Source organism: Oryza sativa, chromosome 7 (genome assembly GCF_034140825.1).
Source record: "Oryza sativa Japonica Group chromosome 7, ASM3414082v1".
Taxonomy (NCBI): Eukaryota; Viridiplantae; Streptophyta; class Magnoliopsida; order Poales; family Poaceae; genus Oryza; species Oryza sativa.
The window spans coordinates 20,637,117-20,654,490 of record NC_089041.1 but is presented as its reverse complement, the minus strand read 5'-3'; the positions used below and the strand labels follow the sequence as shown (position 1 = coordinate 20,654,490).

At 38.6% G+C, this 17,374-nt stretch overlaps 2 protein-coding genes across 2 annotated transcripts; one reads left to right on the top strand and one right to left on the bottom strand.

The window, feature by feature from the left end:
• Positions 1-5,596: 5,596 nt before the first annotated feature.
• On the top strand, positions 5,597-6,987 carry LOC4343430 (bisdemethoxycurcumin synthase-like). The gene is made up of 2 exons (XM_015790878.3): positions 5,597-5,801; positions 5,984-6,987. Exons 1-2 carry the CDS (start codon positions 5,609-5,611, stop codon positions 6,985-6,987), a joined length of 1,197 nt encoding a protein of 398 aa, XP_015646364.1. The 5' UTR covers positions 5,597-5,608.
• Positions 6,988-8,575: 1,588 nt separating this feature from the next.
• LOC4343429 (rab GTPase-activating protein 22) lies at positions 8,576-16,607 on the bottom strand. Its single transcript, XM_015790724.3, has 11 exons — positions 16,124-16,607; positions 12,712-12,807; positions 12,477-12,580; positions 11,058-11,317; positions 10,848-10,970; positions 10,679-10,767; positions 10,425-10,530; positions 10,238-10,335; positions 9,560-9,829; positions 9,153-9,236; positions 8,576-8,967 (listed from the first exon to the last, which is right to left on the bottom strand). Exons 1-11 carry the CDS (start codon positions 16,226-16,228, stop codon positions 8,947-8,949), a joined length of 1,356 nt encoding a protein of 451 aa, XP_015646210.1. The 5' UTR covers positions 16,229-16,607; the 3' UTR covers positions 8,576-8,946.
• Positions 16,608-17,374: the final 767 nt, after the last annotated feature.

Sequence of the window (17,374 nt, the reverse complement as noted above, 5' to 3'; positions counted from 1 at the left end):
AAACCGGGACTAAAGGGGGTTACGAACCGGGACTACAAAGGGTTTCTCCACCAGTGTTCGTCTCATTTTAAATACAATTATAGATTTATATATCCGAAGTTGATTTTCGAGCACTAATGAAGGGGTCATCAATCAGTACCAGTTTTAAAGCCGGCACTGATGACCCTTGGGGGAGTAAAGGGCAGTATCCATCGGTGCCGGTTTTTAGGCTAAACTGCTACTAATGTTTGTTTTCAAAATATAATATAATTATATATATAATAATAATAATAATAATAATAATAATAATAATAATAATAATAATAATAATAATAATAATAATAATAATAATTCTATAATTTCAAAGCTCCACGGATCATTAAAAATCATCAATTTTTAATAGCTCCAACAGACCATTACAAATCAACATTCATTAGAAAACAACAATATCATAATTTCAATAAAAATCTAGAACAAATAATCAAACAGACGATGGGACGGTAGCCTCTATCCTCTCACAAGACGGATCAGTCAGCCTCGCAAGTGGACAGTGGCCACTAGCCTTCCACTAGTCAGATCCTTCGCCCGCTGGCTCACAACGGTGGCACAGTAACCTCCGCTAGGTCGGGTTCAACAATATGACACAGATGGGGTCGACAACCTTCGTATGACAGATGGACACATCAGTGATGGATCTAGAAAATCAATTCGTTGGTGTCAGAACGTGTCGATCGGTGTCATAGTATGCTAATTATACTTAGATCATAGTGTTATTGTATATGAATAAGCAGTTTCGCTATAGATTTTACCGAAAGTCGTCGGTGTCGCCTGACACCGGTCCTACAACTGTAGATCCGCCCCTGGGACACATTAAGAGGAGAAGCGTATCTAAGGATGGCAATGGGTCGGGTCGGGCATGGTTTTGCTCTACCCGTGCCCGACCCAACATTGCCCACCCAAACCCTACCCACTAGAGTTAGCGGGCAAAACTTCGTGCCCGTACCCATGCCCGGCAGGCACGGGTATATCTGGCGAGTACCCAATGGATCTCACATGAATAATAACTTAAAAGATATGTAATTTAACAAAGAGAAATAAAATCAATAATTTACCAAATTATCGTTTATCAACAATAATTTGAATTACATCACAACTTAGTATCAGTTAGCATCACAAATGAACCGAGAGAAATGGTATAAGAATTACATATGTATCAGGTCGGGCATGGGTTACCCACGGGTAAAAAATGAAACCCTCCTATTACCCATAACGTCTTCGGGTCTCGGGCGGGCGTGCCCATGGGTAAAAAGTCATACCCACGCCGTGCCCATCGGGTCGGGTATCCACGGATACCCGGACCCATGGGTAAAATTGTCATCCCTGAGCGTATCGAGGCTGGGAAGAGTTGAATAGTAGACTGAGAAAGAGAGGCTCACATAAGGAGAGGAAAAGAATGAGGATAGGATGGTGGAAAGAAAATAGAGCGAGAAATGTATACACTCAGGAGGAGAAAACAGTAAAAAGGGCAAAAGAAAGAGAATGAGAGGCATATGCTCTAGCAAAGGAAAAATGACTATAACTGATAGAATTTTATTTGTGCCGGCTTGTTTTTTAAATCGGCATAAATAACCTCTAGTGATTAGTGCCGGTTGGTCTCCTATATAAACCAGCACTGATGTAATTAATGGCAGGTTTTACCTGCATGGGTTATGGTGGGAGACCTTTATAAGGCTATTTCCAACTCAATAATTAGAATGATATCCATAGCATTAAATAAGTTGCCACATAGAATAAAAAATGATGTAGCAAGTGAATAAATGAGGAAAGAGAAAAAAAACCATGTCATGCATGAGACATGGTTTCTACACAGCATCCAAGACATCATGTGAAATAAGTAACATTAAATTTAAGTATGGAATAGTGGTTTTTGTATTGGAAGAGTAGTGTCTAGTACTCCCTCCATTCCAAATTGATCTACATATTTCATAGGTACACCAAGACCAAGAAAAGCTAATAACTCTCTCATACTATATTTATTCTTGCAACAAACTCAATGCATACATCATCCCCACTATTTTCTAGCCAATAGCAAATCAAGATATTGCATGTGGGTTATACATACTTGTGTGCATAGATGCATGCATCAATATCCATTTACTCCAATGCAAAATAACGAATAGACTTAATAAATGAACTCAAATATATAGATCATTTAGGAATAACTTCAAAAGTACTATATGTAGATCAATTTGGAATGGAGGGAGTACTAGTTTCTTGATGATGTAGAGTTTATGAAAACTATGTTGTCTTGGGTTGGAAATAGCCTAAGTGCTTTTTTCTTTTTCTAGCCGTCAGTGAAAGGGAGGATGTTGTGTTTCAATTTGACCAAGTGTGAGAGTTACAGTGAAATTACTATATGTGTATAGTAGTCAGTAGGGATATAGCTTGATTAGAAATACCAATGATTAATTGTTTCTTGGTAGCTGCAACCAAGTCCCAAACATCTTTCTTTATTAGTGACCGGAGGGAGCAGTTATGCATTTTAACTTATTGTGGATCTATGCGAAGGTAAACTTGAATATTGCCATGTTGGTGGTCCGGAGTCTAATACTACCTCCATACTAAAATGAAATGTTTGACGCCGTTGACTTTTTTAAAAATATTTGACCGTTCGTCTTATTCAAAAAATTTAAGTAATTATTAGTTCTTTTTCTATCATTTGATTTATTGTTAAATATATTTTTATGTATACATATAGTTTTACACATATCACAAAAGTTTTTAAATAAAACAAACGGTCAAACATGTTTAAAAAAGTCAACGGTGTCAAACATTTAGGGAAGGAGGGAGTATATAGTAGCGAAAATCAATTAAAGTTGGTTGTGCTATACAAGGAAAGACCAACTAAATTGGTCTTATATATAAAACGACATTAGTATGTACTTGTGGCATGTGGTGTGTATGCGTGTGCTAGATTCATTGTCTTGTTTTACACGATGGGTAAAACTAGCTAGATTAATTTTATTTGAGATCCTTCTCATGCATATCTTATTGCAATTAGTTTACCAAGCATACAATTATGTAATCGACTGGCAAACAGGATTTAACATATATATGTGACTGACGACACAGCGTGTTTCATATGCATGCATGCCTTCACTACATTTCTCTCTTTCTTTTTTTTATAGGGTCTCCACTACATCTCGTTTTGAATTAGTTTAGTGATCAACAAGGCAATAGAACGTCTGGATTCATTGTTCTGATGAAGAGACATATTTTGTTGTAGAAAAATGACTGGATCCTTTGAGTCCCAAAAAACAGTTTAGCAAAAGGGAGTAGTTGAGTAAGCAGACGCAAAAACGGTTGGTCTATGTACGTACAGTATTGGTTTTTTCAGCACCTAGGACAAGCGTTTATGCAAGGGAATCTACCTATATCTATATTCCTAGAGAGGTACGGCATAAGCTCCCACATAGAAGGCTAATAGCCCACAGTCCATATCCTTTGTACTCTATGATTAATCCCAGATAACACGTTGTACCTTCACGGCCTTTTTTGTCACGATGCGATACCAGATATGAATGTAGTAGTAGCTATTTAGCCTAATAGATGCTTACATAGGTTGCTTGGTACTTTTGAATTTTGTGCTAGCATTAAGCTAAAATTAATGGGTCATGTAAAGCTGCGAGATATGTATTAACCCTGACACCATTGAGTACCGGACCTGATATCATCGGGTATCAAACACAAGGTATCAGACCAGGTACTATTGGGTATTAGTGACGGTACACAGGTATTAGGCATTGTATCTGTAGGTATCAAACCAAATAACTTGTAGACCTTTTATATCCTCCAGCAGTACAATACAATACTACATATACGTCAAAGTTAAACTCAGTGCATGAAAAGACATACCAGATGAGAAGTGTTGGAGCAGGCCTCTCGTGTGGACTTTGGTTGCGTAAAAAGATGTAGAGTACCATAGAAATACAATGGTAGAAAACTTTACTACGTATACATTAGTACAACTATAAGATCAGTAGGTAAGTAGGTGTCTGATCTGGTCATGAGAAATATGGTTCACTCGTAATTTATCCCTTGTCTAGATGGCATATTGTTCCCTAGTCTTTCTGTTTGCTTAATTAGCTGCTTGGAGACGTATACATATGCCCTAAGCACAACTACATTATGGCTGATGTTAGTTCTGTACTGTGCCTTGATGGACCATATCACGCTTCCTAGCATTCGATATGAACTTTTTACTGACAGTAAAAAACATGAGGAATTCAATAAACATTGCCCAATATACATGTATTGGTGTTACACTATGTAATTTACATAGTCGGTAATTAATTATTTGATATGTGAATCATGTGATGATCGGTATATCTTTTCCAAAAAAAAAAATTGAAGTGCTCATATTAGGTAAATTTGCAACAACTACCCTAAATCACTTGAAGTTTGATGTTCCACCCCATAAGTCATTTTTGTTGTAAATGCCCACCCCACTCAATTTTGTTATAAAAATCACCCCAATGTGCCCGTGATTAGTTGAATCAATATGGTTTTTAAATTACGAGATGTTAATGTGCCTTTTACCAAAATTAATACTTCCAAAAGTATAGTGTTGACACTTTTTTTTTGATATTCTACAAATAAATTGTTGATGAAAGCTTAAAGTATCGCACTGAGTTTCGCTATATGAAAAAAAAATATCAATGAAACATGAAGAATAAATCTAATACAAGCACTTGGACATGATTATCTCAGCTAACTTAAAATGCGGTGGCTCTACATCAGCGATGACGGGTTGATACGGCTAAGCACATGTGCACGGGCCAGGGTGGTTTTTACAACAAGGGTAAGGATTTACAATAAAATGATTTATAGGGTGAAATGACGATCTTCATGTTACTTATATAAGATGGTTTTGCAATTTTCTCCTCATGTTATAGCACGCTTTATAGTTGTCGTTTTTCTTACAACAATTTAAGAGCTCATATTGTTGCATGCACTTTTTTTTGGCAAAAATTTAAGTGCTCTGAAGTGTAGTTTATTTACTCCCTCCGTTTCAGATTGTAAGATGTTTTGACTTTGGTTAAAGTCAAACTGCTTTAAATTTGACCAAATTTATAGAAAAAATAGTAATATTTTCGACCCAAGATAAATTTATTATAAAATATATTTAATTATTAATTTAATAAAACTAATTCGGTAATATAAATATTACAATATTTGTCTATAAACTTAGTTAAATTTAAAACAACTTGATTTTGACCAAAGTAAAAACATCTTATAACCTGAAACATCAAACGCGGAGGGAGTAGTTCTTTCTTTCTAGGTTGAAGCATGCATGTTTTGGTTTTTCCAGCCTCGGTTTTTCTCGGTGTAGCGGATTTCTGTTGGACGGAGCATTTCTTTACGGTTGCACATGGTGGGGGAAGACTAGAGAGAGCAATGCAATACGTACGTTTTTTTTTTTCCTATCGATGATGCAGAGCGCCTTGCTTGCGCCTGTATATAAATTACCCAAGATGAGAGCTTAGCATGTCCAGCACTCGTCTCTCCAGATTGAACGCATACCCCGGCCCCTCCCCTCTCCTAGACCAAAGCCCCAGCAAGAGAGACTATGGCAACCACCAGCCATGTCACCGTCCACGACATCCGTCGTGCGCAGCGTGCAGACACCACCGCCGCCGTGCTGGCCATCGGCACCGCGAACCCGGTCACCTGCATCTCCCAAGCCGACTACCCCGACTACTACTTCCGTATCACCAACACAGAGCACCTCACTGACCTCAAACGCAAACTCAACAACCTATGTAAGATGCGTACATATATATTAACTCAATTATTCCAGATAACAAAAGTAACGATGATAATTATTAAATTAACGTCTCATCTACCATAAGGGCTTAAACATCACATGATATACTAGGATCTAGCTAAGTGTCATCTTTGATTATTGTGTTTTTGTTTCATTTTGCTTCGTATGGTTGATCAGGCCAGGCATCAGGCGCCGACAAGCGTTTCTTCCACCACAACGAGGAGATGATTGCCGCGCACCCGGAGTTCCTCGACCGCGCCACGCCGTCGCTGGACGCCCGGCTGGACATCGCCGCCGCCGCGGGGCCGGAGCTCGCGGCGCAGGCGGCGGAGAGGGCCATCGTCCGGTGGGGCCGCCCCGCGGCCGACATCACCCACCTCGTCGTGGCCACCAACGCGGGCGCGCAGGCCCCGGGCGCGGACCACCGCCTCGCCTCGCTCCTCGGCCTCCGCCCCACCGTGCGCCGCACCATGCTCCACCTCAGCGGCTGCTCCGCGGGCGCCGCCGCGCTGCGCCTCGCCAAGGACCTCGCCGAGAACAGCCGCGGCGCGCGCGTCCTCGTCGCCTGCGTCGAGCTCAACGTCGTCGCGTTCCATGGCCTCAAGGAGGACTACCCCCAGACGCTCACCTGCCAGGGACTGTTCGGCGACGGCGCCGGCGCGGTCATCGTCGGCGCCGATGCCGTGCGCCCCGTCGAGCGCCCGCTCTTCGAGATGGTCGCCGTGTCGCAGGCCGTGATCCCGGGAACGGAGCACGCCCTCAACATGCGGCTCACGGAGCACGGCCTCGACGGCCACGTCTCCATCAAGGACCTCATACCTCTAGCGGCGGCCAACGCCGACGAGCTCCTGTCCGACGCGTTCCGGCAGCTCGGCCTCGCCGGCGTCGAATGGAACGATCTCTTCTGGGTGGTGCACCCTGGAGCCCCGTCGATCTTGGACCAAATCGAGAGCGCTCTCCGGCTGGAGCCCGGGAAGCTGGCGGCGAGCCGGAAGGTGCTAAGGGAGTACGGCAACATGCTGGGCAGCACGCTGATCTTCGTGCTCGACGAGCAGCGGCGGCGGATGGAGGAGGAAGAAGGCGGTCGATCAGCTGAGTGGGGGGTGATGATGGGGTTTGGACCTGGTTTCACCATTGAGACCATGGTGTTGCACTTGCCTGAATGCCCTAAAGAACAGTAAATAAGAATTTGCATCGCCTACATCAAGGTAATTGATCAATAAATAAATTAATCAAGAAGTCGTTGAACACAAACTTATACTTATAGTCCTTCTTTGGTCATCAAATTGTTGGTTTTCTATCCGTGATGTCAGCTGTAATCTAAGGAGTGCATGCGCATGTACGAAGTTGTTGCAAACTCTTGTGTCACATGTCACCTCTTTTTATATTATTTCATGCATATATTGCCTAGTTTTGTAATAAAATCCTTGTATCCGGCCGTGGACATGTCAGGGAATGCGTATGTACAGTGTCCTACAAAATAGAACCAAGCTCAGCCTTCGGAATGAACTCAAAAATTTCATGCCTTACATATATTCAATGTATTTGTTTTCGCTTTAGCAAAATCTGAGAATTTTAACGTTGTTGGCCCCGTAAGAAAAATCGGTGTTTCTGGCCCCGACGCTTGCCCACATATAGTCACATTAAAAAACTATAGCTCATCATACGGTGCTGGCTTCACCGTACGTTTCACTGCTCAATGGTAGTCATATAGCTCACATCAAAAGAAATGTAGCTCAAGGTGACAAATTAATGTAAATGCATGTTTTATGTATTAAATATTTTATTTTGTCCCACTGTTTCAATATATTTTCAGGACGCAACTCTTCCAGACTGACCACTGTCTTTGGTCGTCGCACACCATGCATGTGTTTGTTTTTTTAGTAGGGCAACTAAAGAGAGTAGCCCATTCCTAGCGCAGTTGGAGGGACACTAGCCGTTCTGACACGGATCGAGCAAAGGGTAGGGGCTAAAGAGACACCTACATATTGGTCTGTTTGGTCAGACTCTAACTTCTAAATTTAACTTAAAAAGTTAAGTCTGGATTAAAGTTGTGAACCTATCTAAACAACCTACCACCTTTAATTCTAGCTTATTTTGTGAAAACACTTCAATTAGCTCCATTCATTTTTTGGTAGAAGCTGAAACCTTTTGATTATATAACTACGGTTAAAATATACGAACTCAAAGTAAAATTTAGGTAAATTTGTTGTGGGATAAAAAAAAGAGGGTCTTTTTCCACAGAAGACCACAAGAATATTGCTTTGTCAATGTGCATTGCAAATACATGTTTTTTTCCCTTTTCCCGGTAGACACCACGCAAACGTGATTTTATAATTTCTAGTTGTTTTAGATATAAACTTTTATATGAAATGACCGTTTTGCCCCTGGAATCAAACAACTTCCTCGGCTGGTCTGACCGGATAAGATCTTATGCATGTCCATGATGACGGTAAAGGCGGCCAAGGGCGTTGGATAAGAACATAAAGAGACCAAAGTGATTTTTTTTTTAGCCGTGCTCACTCAATAAATCTTTATCACTAAGGTGATGATTAGTTGGTCACCAACTTCTTGTTTCTTAATCCGTGATGTCAGCTGTAATCTAAGAAGTGCATGCATGACCTTTTTATATTGTTTCATGCATATGCTGCTTAATTTTGTAGCAAAATTGATCCTTGTATCCGTAGACATCAGGCAACGTGATGTAAACTGTTCTACAAAATAAAATAGGAGCAATCTCAACCTTCTTTTGGCACTTCCAATTCGGAATAAATTCAAAATTGTGATGTCTTTCATATCTCCAGCTAAAGGGTAAAAATGTTCTCAAAACAGAGCTGTGTGTGGCTACAGTATTCACACAGACCACAAACAGCTCATTTCAACTTGTATTGAAATTGTTGTGTATCAGAGGCATGCTACCCACACCACCTTCTGTCTTTACAAGCAGCAAAATTATGGAGTAGAAAGAATTCGAGATCTTTACATACAAGGGTCGCATTCTTCCTGTACTCAGACCGACTAGCTGGTAACTTCACAAACCAGTATATTCCAGGCCGATTTTAGATGGCGAGCATTCTGTCAAGTATAGTTTGCTATGTCCACATGGAAAAGAATCACCCAGTGAGAAGATATGTTACAGTTTAGGGTTTCTTTGTCTGTACCTGACGAAACAAGAGATGTTATGTGTTCAGTTCATAAGCACCAGAAAATCAGTTCACAACATATGTTTTCTATGTTAGTCTTTTAGTTCTGAAATTGACATGCTTTAGAGAAAGTTTAGCTCATGATATTTCATAAAAAGTAATTACATTATCACCTAAGTAACGCAACAAGAATAGCTACTTACTTTTTTCAGGTATTTCTTATGAAGCTTCAAAGCACCAGCACAAGCTTTTTTGGCATCTAAATTTCCATTTACATCATTCAGAATCTTAACCAAAACAAAGGTCAAGAGTTAGATCTGTGAACAATACATGCTTGAACATAGGAGCTTATGAAATACAATCTTACAAGAGACAAGATTGGCTCAAAACCAATTTGAATTTTTGAGTTAGACCAAAATCAGCTTTGTTTCAACTATAGCAGATTGAGGAATATAAAATTGATTGCAAACTTTTAATGTAGTCTGGGTGCTAATCTTTTCTTATGAATTATATTAATCATGTTTTTTGCCGCAAAATCATGTAGGACTCCAGATTCCATATTTAACAACAGAGACGAATTGGAAATTTTTTAAAATGATGTGGCACTTACCCTAATAAGATCATCCAGTCCTCTAGCTTCCTGTAATAGCTTTTCTCTTTTTTCCTTGAGAACACTTGCAACCATGAAAACTGAAATTGGAACTGGACCATCAGTATCCTCAGATCCATTTTTCGAATTCTCTTTATCTTTGTCTTTGTCCCACTTGCCAAAATGGCGTACCCCTCTCAATTTTGATTTAGATACTTTACTTTTGTGAGCACTTGCATCTTCACAAGCGGCAAAGAAGATGTCGGGATCATATTCCAGAGCCCACATCATCTGTTGACAGGTTATAAACAAACGTGAGCAGCTACACAAAACTCACTTGGATACTCAAGTATACATTGCAGTCTGCACTGTGTGTTTGTCTTCACAAAGGAACAAACTTATGAATTAATACAGTGTTCATCCTTAAAACTTGTAACATATCACAATTTGTATTTCTGCAAGCACACACAAATAAACCTAATGTCCTAATCCACAAGCATCAACCCCAATTTGAGTAAGATGGTCAAATTTTGTGGCTACATGTACAAATGAATGGAGCACCTATTTGAAAAAGGTACTATATATCACTTATCACTAAAGTAGCATGACTTGTAAATATGTAGTCTATTCAGAAGAGTAATTCATACCAAAGCAAAACTATTCTAGTGTTACAAATATTCATCATTCGCTATTTCATACCTCCCAGAGATACAGGGAGTCCCCAAATGACACTTCGCGTCGAAATAGCACCATGAACATACGAAATGCAAAAAGATAATCACCTCCACCAAGTATTTCTGCATTCAGAACTCAATATTAAAAAATTGTAGGTACTTTGGAGAAGAAGGTTGAATGTTTGAAAGTTTCATTGATCTCAAATTTATACCTAGGTGGTCATGTAGCTTTGGATCAAGCACCTGAATAATAGATGCAAGGTACTGAAGTTGATTAGCCACACCCACAGATTGATCCGTGCATTTGAAATTTCCTCTCTTCAAATTCAAAGCATCAGAGTGAGTACAATTATGTTAAACACAAAAGGAATCAAATATATGTAATTATATAAGTACAAATACACTATCATAATTTCTAACATTAGGGGGAAGATGTCCTGAGAAAAATCATGAGAACAAAGCTTACCAATCTACGCATCAATTTCTCAAAGCACCAAAAGGCATCTGCTTCATCCTTGAGTAGCACGATCATTGGCGAGCATAAATCGCTCATTCCTGTTTTGAGGTATAAAAGTTACACCTATAAGCCTTTTTGTTTTGGACACTAGGTGCACAACTCAGATATAGTAGCTCACCTTGACAGTAACCAACATCTTTATCAATCCAAGCATACACAGCTAGAATATCCCACAACTTGGAAAGATTTTCTTTGTTCTCATAAAATACCATAGTGCGGTCCGTACGTAGCACATCAAGTCCTATCATGATTTTACAGTTTTCATAAGTGGGTAGAAGTGTAAAATAAAGTATAAAAGTAGCAGAAAGAATGGGGGTTTAAAGCATACCAATTTGATGCAAAGTAAGCTTCCAGTCAATAATGAGCTTATCTGTAATACGGCTTGCAGATTCATCTATTTCATTTCCATTTGTGCTGCTTGTTGAAGTACCGTCTGATGTGTTTTCGGATGAAGTAGCCTCGAGTAAAACCAAAGGGTCTTTGATGGGTCTACCATCCTCAGTGATTAATGGTGCTGTGATCACTTTCCCGCTACCAACATGAGAATCCATCTCTCGGCAGTCTTCCTTCCATCTAGCATATTGTAGCCTGTGTGTGCACAAGGTAAAATATTTTCAGGCTAAGTCGAGAAAATGTTTCATCGGAGAAAATTATGTCTGAACCCCCATCAAAATAAATATACCAAAATACTAAATTATTGCACATGGATATTATATGAAACTGTTGAATGACAATTCCATTTTAATTTTATGGGTAGTTGGTCCCACTAGAATTTAACAACCGAAATAAGTTTAACAAATCTGTCATAATCATGTTTATACACGTGATACTTTTTAGGGTTCACAATAATTATTGTTATGGAAGACAATTTATCTAAAAAATAGAGTCCAAAAACTCAATGGAATGTATTCTGGCGCCCAGGGCTCGAAAAAGCTAAGGTTATTGGGTCATCTCATTCAGTTGGACCACACATAAACTATTAACTCTCTGGTGTTTTCGTCCTGCCTTTCACGCAAAAAAATCCAGATCGAAGTTAACATCACGTACTCAAGCGTCTTCACCTTATAAACTGCTGCTCCTCAGCAGAACTAGCGAGGTGGTATTATTGGCGCTACTGTGCTGCTGCTGCATGCTGGGCTGCTAGCTAGATGCTTGGGCTGCTGCCGCTTGCGGTTGTGGGCTGGGCCAGCTAGGCTGCTAGCTGCTGCTAAGCTCTTTTCTCTTTTTTCTCCCCTTCTTTCTCTTTTTCTTTTCTCTAATTATTTGCGGGGTGTTACATGTATTCACTGATTTTATAGAAATGGAAAACGATCACTTATCTGTGAAAATCATCTATTTGTAAAACCAAAATTGTAGTGTATGAGAGAAGTGGCTTTGAGAATCGCAGTAAGTGCAATATAATAAAAAAATACATCAGATAAAAAGCATCATCATGTTAGTTTGAAACAGAAGAGAAGTGAAAATGAAATTTTAAATGCCTGCACGTTTCAAGAAAAATCATTGCAAAGATACCGGACAAAGCAAGAGAAAAAATGTGCAATGAAATGTGAAAGATATATATTTCATATTTTTTATAAGAAAGTGCAAAAAAAAAACCAACTGTTCAATCTATGGTGGAAGCATGGATTCAGACATTATCATCGATTTGTAAGGTAGGGAACTTTTATATTTCTTCAAGTGAACACAGATTGCATTATGAAATGAAAGATATACCAGATATTGTTTAGGAATGAACCAATGAAAGTACCTTCTTATTTGCCTGATTTCCTCCCTCTCATCAAAGGTACTCCTGGGATCAAAACATCCAAGTAAAAACTCCCAAACCTCTCCCCTTACTGTTGGATGCACACCCTAGAAGAAAAGAAATAATTACCGATCAGTATATTAACGAAACCTATTAAATGATACTCAGTGCAAAAAAAAAAAGTCTAAAGAGGAGCCTATTCTGAAACCGACAAAGAACTCTAAAAAGGTGATCATACTCCTTTTTGTATCCGGCTTAGGACTGAGGCAATATCAAGACAACCATCAGTGCTAAATGCAGCCTGCCATTTCCGGACACTCAATGTTTTTCCTGCCTGAAATGAAGAAACAAATAAGATAAACAGCTAACAACAAGATAGGACTATTTTATCTCTGCAAATAAGAAAATAGAGTGATAGTGTGACACCAAGACCATTCTGAGAAAATGCTCAAAATTTTGAAGCAAATGTCACTTTATGAATAATAAAAATTATCAACTTGAGAAACTCTGTTCATTTCATCTAATGCAGTTTGATTTATGCTACAGAACAAATCCACAACGAATGACACATTTGCAGTAAATTTGAGCAATTTATTTGTAGAATATAATGTAGGATACAAAAGACATATGACCAGAAATGCATGGCTTGAACGGGTTTATATGTTATGCACTAATGAGGTTTGGGAACAAAAACAACATATCTATCTATTATATTATATTATATTATATTATATTATATTATATTATATTATATACTAAAAGTCCATTAAACTTTCTACAAACGCTCTCAAACAGCCATATGGCGTTCCTACAAACACTCCTAGATCGCCACGTGGCACAGTCTAATTTCACCGTTGATTTTCATTTAAGTTGGTGGACCCGTTATTTTATACCGTTAGATTAGATCGGGTGGACCCAAATTCTTGCCCCAAAAATCCGATCGTGCTTTCTGTTGCCTACTTCAGTGCCTTCCGTCCGTGTTGGGCTCAAGGCCTCGATAGAGGAAAGCTTTCCTGCTGCCGCCTAGACTTGGATTAGGTTTCAAATCAAAGCCTCCACACAGATTAATCAATGGGGAAAATGAGCTACACGAGACTGGGATTGTATAAGCGTTTGACTTTCAGTAGCTGGCAATGTAATCACAAACAGCAGCATTTGATCATTTGGTGTAATCCACAGGCAGCAGCAGCTCAACGAAATTTTACCATCTATAATTGGTGATTAGGTTTAATAAGTAACTATGCAAACGAATTTTCTCGATGCTATTCCAGCACACAGATCGGTTTCATACTGTGCTATTAGAAGGGACAAAGAATAAGTATGTACAGTTCGTAAAAAAAAAAAGCTAAAAAGCGACGTATTTTGCTGAAAAGTCACGATATTATTCCTTCGCTCCTCATTCTCAAATAAAAAATTAAAATATCGTTATATCAGTATGTACGTACATATGAGGCTTCCTTTGTGGCGCTACTAAATCTATCTAACTTAGGTCTATAAATAAACTAAAAAAAATATTGCATCATATATATGTTATATATAAGTAAAAGTTCACTAACAACACTACATACGTCCAAATGAATGTACTCCCTCGACCGACTTAACCATCATCTCCTATTTTATACATGTGAAAACTGGACGAGTACAAACTTATAAAGGAGGCTTCCTCTGTGGCTCGACTAGGATCTATTCAACTTAGGTCTATAAATACACAAAAAGTTATTGCATCATACATCTGTTATAAGTAAAAGTTAATTAACTTTGTACAAATGCTCCTAAATGCTCCAACACTGTCATGTGGTGCTCTAATAAATTACAAAAAATTATAAAAATTCTTAGAAAGTAACAATATATCATGCAGCCATCGATTTTCATTTAAATCAGTGCCGATGGACATGTTATTTTAGACCATTACATTAGATCTATTGAAATAGTAATTAATCCTAATGTATATAAACCTCTCCTAATCTCCCATACAAGTACGATAATACGTACTTTTCTCATAACAACACCACATACGTGACCAACTTAACCATCCTCTCCTATGAGTATTTCCTTGATAGTCCGTTGTCTAGATCATATCAGAAAATAGTAGAATATGGAAGAGAAAACAGAATACCCATGGGTATTAACCACATATGTGCGCACTTACATATTCCCTCCACCTTACCACTCTCCCCTCCTCTCCTATTTTCTATTTAACTTCTCCTATTTTCTAACTAGCGCTAATTATATAAAACAATATTAGATAGCTAAATCATCATGACTCTTGTCCTAGACCATTACATCTCTAAAAAAAATTCTTCTAAATAAATGGACCCATTAATTTTAAACATTAGATCTTTAAAAAAATATGTTTTACATAAAAAAACCAAAGATCGAAAGAAATTAGCTTCAACTAATTGTTGATATTTTACAGTACCAAGCCATTCATCTTATTTGGTGTAAAATAATTAACCCATAGATACTATATGGCCTCAATTAAACCACCAATTACAAAAAAGATCTAGCATATATGGCCTCAATTGCACCACTTCTATAGGCTGTTAACACGCTAGGGAGTCACGCTAAAAGATTAACCAAGCTATAGATATCATATTAATCAGTGCCAACACATTTAGTTAAATTTAAAATTATGAACGATCAATTTGAAACCATTATAAATCATGATAAAATCCTCGAGTCATTAAGAAAAATAGTGATATCAAAATTCAAAGAATAATTAGTTCTATATTATCTGAAGATACCAGTCATAGATTTATTCATCAATGTTCATAGGTGAAACAAGCTAGGCCTCAAATTTTTTACTTCCAATCAAGCTTTGAAGTATCAAACAAACTGCATGATATGGGACTGACTAACTTATATATATTGAACATTTTACAAAATCTTTTCATATAGATACAAACAATTTTCAGTCATCATAAAAGATTTTAACATTTAGAAACAAATAGATGCCCGCGCAATTGCGCGGGCTACCTTCCTAGTTGTACAAAAAGAAAAACAAACAAGTACGAAATACAGTTCCCTAGGCTGAGACCTAGCAAAAATTTCTAAATGTCATCATTGAATCATATACTCACAATTGTTGATGCACAAATACTATTAACATATTAATTACATTTTATAGTGCAGTTACCTCAATCTATGTTGCAGAAATTGCACTGTCCTTAACTGAATATTGGTGGCTATGGCGGTTCCAATTTCTAGGATGTCTTAAGACTCTCACCACCTCTCTCTAACTTAAGGATGAAAAACTACATGTTGTTTGATTAAAGGACATGACTAGCCAACAAAATGTAGTAACTGCATTTTTATTTTGAGATTATAGAACACTTTTCCGAAGAGGAGTACGGAAGCATTCTCCACTTATTATGTTTCATTTCTTCGATCTGCAAAATGTTATGTATTAGGATAATTTTATCCGTTCACTAATTAACCCACCCATAGTTTTACCATTTTTCACGATATTTTTATATCCTTCCTCGAGACTCTTAAGTTATTGACGAGATTCTAGAGCTATCAAGAACCCTATTTTGACGAGAACAAGAACCACATTATTGCATAATGCAAAAAAAAAAGTCTGGTCACGCAACAGCAATCAACTCCCAACGCATGAATTGAACTGAAAGGGAAATTTAAGAAAATCAAACCTTGATCTTGAACTTGCTCTTGGGCACGTCATCCGTGCAATCCGAGCGGACCTCATAATACGAATCCGCCGGCGTCCCGCTGCTACCGATGCCCCACTTGATCATCTTCCGACCAAATCAACCAAGAATCGGAGCAAACCAACAAAAATTGGAACCGCCAAAATCCAATCCGGTCAAGAATCCAATAAGAACACGACAACACAGACGTTGAGGCAAGGCTGGGCCCCGGGCTCCAAATCCAATCGACCGACCTCTGAGAAGGCGGGAAACCGACCAAGAAACAGGTGACAAGAAGGAAAAGAAACCCGAATCACGCGCGCAAATGGAATGAAGAATGAGGAATGGAGCCGATCCCCCCTTAGCAACCTTCCTCCTGTGCCGACGGATGGAAGTGGAATTGCAGGAGGAGGAGCCAGGGGAAGGGTAAAGGGGGGACGCGAGAACCGGGAACGCGGGTATGTGGGGGTTAAATTGGGAGGTCGGAGATGGCGCAAAGCGGATGGGAGGAGGACGACCACCGCTTCCAAGCCTCTGCGACGCTCGAGCTCGCCGCCTTCTCCGGGCAATTTTTTCGTTTTCTTGGTGGGACATGTGGAAGCTACTACAGATCGGACGCCCGATCAAAAGAGCAAAAAAATCGGGTGCCTTCTTTACCTTTCCGTATTAAGCTTGGGTGCAAAGCTGAGACCTCTCCCTAGACTCGCGTCGTACTTTGCTGCTGCATGCATGCACATGCATATCCTAGTGGAGCTTCTCTCTCCTCCTAGCATATCCTAGTAGAGCTTTTCTCTCCTCCTAGCATTTTTATTGACTTTTTAAACTACGTTTTCTCTTAAGTTATTTATCTTATTTGTGATTTGATTACACCATTATATTCATTGCAATTAAATCTTCACAACAAGATATCATATGACTATATTCCAGATAAAGAATACGTCTAAAATATTAGCTGTTGTTCCAGTACATTTAGAAAATTGTTTCATCACTTGGTAAAAAAAATGTCTCAATTTATTTCATAAAATGTTTCAACAAGATGCAACATTCCCAAAATACTAAATGTGCAACAAAGTTGACTTTTAGTTGAAACGTTCTCTTCTCATATATGAAACATGAAACATTCAAATGACATAGAGTGCAACACTAAACAAATAACAATTGCAACAAGAAAACTAAAATTATGTAACAAAGTTGACTTTTAGCTGAAACATTTCCTTCTCATATATGAAACATGAAACATTCAAATGACATCGG